We start from the raw sequence: 7,795 nt of genomic DNA, 5'->3' as shown, positions 1-7,795 counted from the left end.
CTTTCTGCCTTCATCTTAGTACCCTGGTTTGAAACACAGAATGATGAAACAGTGTTCATTTTTCTCTGCTGAGGCCGTCACTCCCCCTGATCAAGAGAAGCATGCTGAAATTGGAAACAAAATGGAACCCAAATTCTGTGCCTATTAAAAGCACATGCATGAGAGGTGTGAGAGTGCAGATGTTAAAGTGCCAAAGGAAAAACACTGCCATGCACACCCATCCAAAGCTCCCCACTTCGTACACACCAGCAGAGGGAAATCTATTAAACTGTTGTGCATGTCACCCCTTGCTTTTGCTGACACACTTTCCCCTCTCTCCTCCTCCAGCCCCCCATGCCTGAGGTCCAGCTCCAGCCTGCACCATGCCTAGCTGGGGAGGGGAGGCCTGAGGGCTCACGGCAGCTCCTGTGCCACAGGCTCCACAGAGCAGGGCATTCCCCACCCATGGCCATGGACTCTCCTGCCCCGCCTTCCCAAATTGCTACATTCTGGGGCAGCAATGGCCGTGCCTTAAATAAAAGCCCTGAGGAGCCAGCCCACGTCTGTCCGGAAGCTAAGGCAAGGTGGGGGTGGCATGGAGGCTGAGAAGGCTGCGGCGGTGGCAGCGAAAGCAGCCCTGCGGACCCCCAAGTGCTCCCGCTGCCGGAATCACGGCTTCGTGGTGCCGGTGAAGGGCCACGCCGGCCACTGCCGCTGGAAGCTCTGCCAGTGTGACAAGTGCTCACTCATCTCAGAGCGCCAGAAGATCATGGCAGCGCAGAAGGCCCTGAGGGAGCTGCTGCCCGACCCCCCATCTGACACAGTCGCAGAGCCCACTCCTGTGGGTGAGGGCCCTGAGGGAGCTGCTGGAGTGGCCAGTGGCCAGGAGCAGAGTGGCCATGGGGGGATAAGGGGCGCCCAGCCCACCAGCAGCAAAGGCAAAGGCATGGCATGCAGGGGACCACCACTACCACCTCCTGGCAGTCCTCCCTTCTGGGACTACGGTAAGGACCTGTCCCCAAAGCCTCTTCCCTGCCCCACCATCTTTATGTATTCACTGTCCTCCTCCCACCAAACCCTGCCACTAGCAGTTTGAACCTGCTAGTTCCTCAGTATCCAGCTCCCTGGGAAGGCATTCCCGCTGTCTCTCCTGCCTTCTTCCTCAGTAGGCACAGGTTGCATGTTGAATATGCAACTCTGCATTAATTTTCCTTTTTGCAGGGGCTGCAGCATGGGTCACTTGGCTCAGCAGTAACAGGAGCAATGTGTTCAGCCTTGCTGCTCATTGCAGAGTTGAATCTTAAGCAAGTGGCTTTTCACAGAATTTCATCCCGGGGAGTGGGGTGGGGGGGTGGGGGGGTGGAAGGGAGGAGTAGGGCAAGGGGAACCAAACTGTGATCCACTGAACTGTAGATGCTCTTGCACAAGCCTCCACCACACAAATACAAAAGTGATGGCTGTTAAATGGGGAAGTTACTGCTGCAGTTGACTGAAGTAAGCATTTTATGATGGCACTGTAAAAGAAAGAGACCTTTTGGCCTTAATTCTTACGGCAAAGATTGAACTTGGCTAGTATGAAAGTGCTTTTGGTGTATAAGAGCAGAGCGCAGATTTTGCAGGTGGAACAGCTGTATGGTCTGTGGCCTCTTAAATCACTTCCTTTAATAGTCTTTGGTGTGATTTGTCTAGTTCATTACCATTTTCCTTCATGCTATTACTATTTACTAGAGTACATTCATGGAAATCCCTACTGACTGCAGTGGTCATTAGTCAGCCTCTGGAGAGCTGGCAGCCTGCAAGATAAAGCACTGTGCTGAATGCCCAGAAGAAAGACTCACTTCAGGCATTTCTAGTTCTCACCTAAACTGTCAATAACTCTTCTTTCTTAGCATTGTTTCCTAAGAAAATAATGTTTATGGATGATGCTAGCTGTACTAGTGCTTGGCAATCCCTCCCTTACTAACATTTTTTACCAAAAGGCGGATCGAGATGAGTAATACAATTACAGTACTGCAGAGGTCAATCTGCTCCAAAGTAAATTCTGCCACTTTACCAACAGAAGGTTGTGCAGGCAAGAAAGACCCTTTTTGTACTTAAATAATCACTTTCTGTTTTTAAGACTTCAGAGAGACCACATAAGATTCAAGATGCAAACCCAGGAGTAACTGATTTCTGCAGCTGAAATTGCCTTATCTGTAAATTAACTTAAGAAAAGACAGAAAGGACTAAAATTAGAACTGTTTTTTACTGTAAATTTTTGATTTAAGTTCTGCTGTAGTTCAGAGTCTTAAGGTAGGTTGTTTTCTGTTGCTGATGTACTGAATAAGATTCTGCAGCCACTGTTTTGACTAAGGACTGGGTTCACAATGCACAAGGTAGAAGGCAGATCATTCTGTGCTATCATTGGCTGCACCCTTCCTTAGTTCCTGAAAAACCCACAAAATAAATTCCTAAGGAGCTAAACATGAAAGCCAAGGGACGGATTCTCCTGAGAGTGGAATTTGGTCCTGCAGATACTTCTACTGAGCTCCAGAGAATTACATGGATACTTTTATTTGGTTTTCTATCATTGTTTCCTAGCTCACCCTGCTTTTCCTACAGAATACATGGTCAACCCAGAATACCTGGATAAAGACCATCCTAAATTGTACCCTGGATGTTCTGCGATATATCCTTACCGCCCCTTTCCCATGGGATTTGCCATCAATGAGTCACCTCCAGGGATGTCACTTCAGAGAGGTTTCCGACACATTCCTAGCAGCGCTGGGCCAGGGAATGCAGCTTCTGTGTCAGTAAGTAGCAGTGGGGATTAGCTGTGGAAATCCTGCTGTCCTTCCCTTTAGCTGCCTCCTTGCCGTTCCAGTACCTGTGAAACGTTACCCTGCTTATCAGTTACTCCACACCATTTTGATAAGTCATGCAGAAAAAAAGCAGAGCTGAGGTGCTCTTTGTGGCACAGAAGCCTCTTGGTGTAGTCTGAGCAACTCACTTCACTGGGCCCAGGGAAAAATCCGTAACTAGCAGGGAGGTGGTGGCAAGGAGCCTATTCCTATTGTCTCTCTGTTGCATGAAGCCTTGCAGACCTGCTCAGTGGCAAGTGCAGCAGGTCAGTGATGAAGGTGAGCTGCTCCTGATTTAAACCAACTGCTCTAGTGAGATGCCAGACCAGGTGACAAAGAGTCAGAAGGTCTGTTTCAGCTGAGACATGATCTGAGGAGCTGTTAACTTCTCAGTTTCAGCATGTTGCACTATGCACAGGCTGCATATCTAATGTATGCATGGATGTGGCAGCATATACATAGAATAAACCAGGTTGGAAGAGACCTTCAAGATCATTGCGTCCAACCCATCAACCAATCCAACACCACCTAAACAACTAACCCATGGCACCAAGCACCCCATCAAGTCTTTTCCTGAAAACCTCCAATGATGGCGACTCCACCACCTCCCCAGGCAGCCCATTCCAATGGGCAATCACTCTTTCTGTATAGAACTTTTTCCTAACATCTAGCCTGAACCTCCCCTGGTGCAGCCTGAGACTGTGTCCTCTATATGACCACAAAACAGACAGAAAATGCAGTATTCACAGGTAAAAGTGGAAACACATTGTTTGACTGCAGATACAGACTGGGAAAGAGTCTTTAGCTGAAGGATGCTTTGTTTCATGTGTTTCCTCAGATTCCAAATGAAAGTGGAGATTTTCAGCAAGGCTACTATGCTCCTCTGCCTCAGTTCATCCCGCCAGGGCTTCTGCCAGGGATTCATTACATTCCACCCCCTCTTTCACTGAATGTCGTGGCTGAAACAACCAAGGAAGCACATGGTAAGGAAGTACAGGTTGAGCCCTGAGAGACGGAGTTTTGGCCCTGTTGCAGTATCTAACCACAGAGGTGGAAGCCCCAAGAGACCCTGATTCTACCTAGTTTACGGGGGTTCCCAGATCCTTGTGATGGAGCCAGGACTGAGATCCTGAAGTCCAGGACAAACTGTCAGCTTGTACCGCTCTGGGAAGGGCTGACTTTTGGGGGAAGCAGCCTGACATGCTTGGGCTTTCCATCTGACATGCACCTCAGTCTCACTCAGATGTTGAAGGCCCCAAGCCTGAGACCTATTCCAGAATGAAAATACTTTCCTAAATGGCTAATTTGCAGGACATGGTTTTAAAACTATTTGGCTCTATTGCAATTTGGACAACATTTTTTAAAACTGCAGACTAATGCTTAGCAAGAATACTATGAAATTTCTTGCTCATCTGAAAATGGCTGTAAATGAAAGACTGACTCTTCAAAATCTCAAAATCACAGGATTTTAAATTTCTGGCATAGGTTAAGTCTTTGTGCCCCTCTTTTTCGGGTCTCTTTTATGTACATGTGAGCATATTTGTGATTGTATTTTGAGTTTCTCATTTGGCTGCAGCTAGCTGTGACCACAAGAGGGTAGAGCTGCTCAAGAGTATTACCCCTGAGCCTGGGATAACTGAACAGGCTGGTGTAACTTCATTTTGAAAATGCAGCAAAATAAACAACATTTTGATCTTCTGCTTGAACGTGAGAATAAAAAGTAGTTAATGTGACTATTTATGAAACAGATTACAATAATCACCCAGTGAAAAATCAAATTTCTTGTGTAAGAGGGAGAAGAAGTAGAGTAGTATAATTACCTGATTTGAACTAGAAAGATGTTGATGATGGTTATGCAGGACACAATATGAGTTGTTTGGGGTTTTTTTGCCTGGTTTCTTAACAACATAAGGCTGGTGCAGTCTCATTTGCTCTTAATGTCACTACCCTCACAATTTTTCAACTGATTAGTTATTTTCAGCCAAACACACCTGTTGTGATCACAGGCCTACACAATATTGATCTGCAAGGGAAACAGATGCTTCCCACTAAAGGGTTTGTTTGCAGCCTTGTCGTGGTGTTTGGCTGGTTGTCAGCTCGCATTTGATTCCTGACTGACGTGTGCATACCCTGGCCAAGTGCCTGCCAGTCAGCTTGGCAGTGGGCACACATCTCCAGAGCAGCCAGAGCACACCTGCTCCATGTCTGGTTGGAAAGCCAGAGACAAACCAGCAGCAGGTGCAGTGGACAAGGTGAAGATGAAGAGTATGGCAGTGTGGGGGATGTACAAATAGTGTAGAAGCAAAAATTTCTTTTCAAACACCAACACAGGCATTAGGGCTTTGATGTAGCATGTAGGAGGTGTGGTGGAGGTGAAATACATGGGCTGAGTTTGAGAGGAAGAGATGAAACGAGAAATTGTATGCAAGGATTAATGGGGTTTGTGATTTGAAAGGGACAAAAGATCTGGGGGATACTGCAGCAGCAGTACTTGTAGGGAACTGCAACTATTCTGTTGGGAGTGCCTGGGAATGGGAAGGACCTGGGAGTAGCAAACAAACATGAGGGACATGGAGAGAAGTATTGGCATTACATGAGGTAAATGGAAAAAATCCTAGTCCTGTACTGGTAGAGTGAAGTTGTGCTGACATGAAAATAGGACACTGGATAGAGAAGGGAGGTCAGGAGAGCACACACAACCCCCCCTCCCCAGAGAGAAAAATGCCATCTAATGACCTGAGCTGTATTGCACAGTAGTGAAATCACAACGCAGGCATAGGATACAGTGCATCGACACATTGTGCTGCTGAAAGACCAACCCAGTTTTCTTAGTACTAGTGGAGAAAGTACAAATTAATTCCACTACATAGCATTTATGCCCCAGGATATGTAGGAATTTGCAATTGTGCAATTGTGACGCAGGGATGGGGATAGTTCTGCATGAGGTCATACACAAAATAGCCTGCCATCAAAGGATGCAGGTGGAGAGGGGAAGTACAATTAAACTCATCATTCTTTGATTCTGCTATTCAAGATGCTTGGGAAAAAAGAGGTAAAATCTGTAACATTTAGTGCACTGTGATGTATTATCATTCATCATGTCTTTTTCCCCAAGAAAGAAACTGACCCGACCTGCAGTTAGACTTAGGAACATCATTTCTCTAGACAGACCTCCAGAATTGAGGTGGAATGGTTTTTCTTACAGAACTTGCAGGAAAATAGATGGAGAAAACTCTAGTAGGGAACAACTGGTGAGGACAAATGTTTGTGGTCTCTGCCCCAAAGGGAATCTGAGATGAATTTTTAAAACCCCAAAAAGTCCTGTCTGAAAAAGATCTCATGTAGTATTGCCTAGTAATAGTATGAAGGTTTGACAAAGCAAACACAAAGTGTATCCAGTAAAACAGCCAGTACAGCATCTGAGCAGAGAATGCAGATTTGTTGGCAAGTCACAGCAAAACAAACAAAACCCAAGTCACCTGTGAGGAAATGAGAGAGCTTTTCATGCAAAGTGGCAAGGAGCTACTTTATAAAATGAAAATCCATAGCTGGAGTTGAAGAAGAGATTACTCAGTCTGTCCAGGCCTTTGAAAATTGACAGGAGTATCACAAAGGCACTGCAGTGAAGTGGGTCGCATGAGACTGCCTCATACTCCTCCAATGCAGCTTCAACATTTGCCATTTTAGAGCATTCTTGCTACCTTTCTTTAAGCATGGCTGAAACAATCAGCTGTTGTCTGAAGTGCCCTATCTCACTTTGGAGACCTGCAGCTCTTGATGCCAAGCACCTTTGAGTGAACTGCCTTAAAACCCAACTGCGCTGAGAAAACTCGTTGTGCATTGAGAATTTACCTCTAGAAATGTGATTGATACCAGGTGTAATGCAAACTAAAGTACAGGATTTGGGTGGTGGGGGGGTTGTCTTGTTTAATTCTAACCATTTTATATTCTGTATTTCTCTTTCAGTTCCTGAAGCTGACATTCAGGATTCAGGGGTGGTTAGTGAACATGGCCAACCATCCTCTTCCCCAGAAGAGATGAGCGAAGCCCAGCGTGTATGTTCTGAACAGTGAGTGGACTGGAGAAGAGCTGAGTAGCAGGCTTCACTGTTTCAATCATTGAGGAGAGTGTTAGTTATCAATGAGCAGTCACAACAGCTAGATGAGTACCTGCCTCACTGTATGATCATGGTACAACTACCAGGCTCCCAGCTCTGCTTCTCTAGCTCTGTAAAGTCCTTGTTCCTGAAAGCTTTTCTATAGTCTTGGCAAATCCCTTTCCCCTTTAAGGAGGTGGAAGCATCAAAAGATTATGACTGAATTTGTTTGCTGTGGTTAGATGCCTCCCTGACTTTCCAGTGAAGTCTCTGAGACACTCTGTAGCATTTCATGTTCATTTTGAATGTCTTTAATGGTTTTTACACATAATCTCAAATGTTAACTTGGTACAGGTGAAATTGAGCAGCCCTGTTTGTGCCTATCAAAGGTGTGTAGAAACTGTCTAGGAAACTAGGACAAAACACCATTTAGCAGAATAATTAGTCCAATCCGTACATCCTAAGATTACCAATGAGAATGTTTAATTACAAGTCAAAGCTGCATTTCTCTACTGTTTTGCCTAGAGGAATTGGGTTTGTATCAAGTGTATCAGTTGTTGATGGTTCAATAGTTTTTTGGGGAGAGTTTTGTATAATTAAAAAAGGCACATTAAATTGTTCCTATGGTTTTAATGGTTTGAAGCTTGCATATCTGTTGTCCTGAAAAGCTTTGTGTAACCAACTGGTCTGGAGAAAGATTTAGGTGTTGGTATTTTTATTCTACAACTTCAGACTGCTGCTGGAGAGGTGAGTGCAGTAAACTAAACTTTCTTCTTTTCTGATACTTTACTGATAATCCCTTGCTCAATGCAAGATGTAAAGAAATTAGACTAAGCTGATTTTTTTTTTAAAATAAATGCTTCCCAGCATACAGATCTTT

The 7,795-nt window shown here is 45.1% G+C and overlaps 1 protein-coding gene across 1 annotated transcript; it reads left to right on the top strand.

Moving 5' to 3' along the window:
• Window positions 1–409: 409 nt before the first annotated feature.
• Window positions 410–6,892, top strand: DMRTB1 (DMRT like family B with proline rich C-terminal 1). Its single transcript, XM_009908074.2, has 4 exons — window positions 410–983; window positions 2,560–2,771; window positions 3,658–3,802; window positions 6,786–6,892. The coding sequence occupies exons 1-4, from the start codon at window positions 575–577 to the stop codon at window positions 6,890–6,892; spliced, it is 873 nt and encodes a 290-aa protein (XP_009906376.2). The 5' UTR covers window positions 410–574.
• The last annotated feature ends 903 nt before the right edge of the window (window positions 6,893–7,795 follow it).

Source organism: Dryobates pubescens, chromosome 11 (genome assembly GCF_014839835.1).
Source record: "Dryobates pubescens isolate bDryPub1 chromosome 11, bDryPub1.pri, whole genome shotgun sequence".
NCBI lineage: Eukaryota > Metazoa > Chordata > Aves > Piciformes > Picidae > Dryobates > Dryobates pubescens.
The sequence above is the reverse complement of the archived record's forward strand: the minus strand, read 5'-3'. Positions and strand labels throughout refer to the sequence as shown.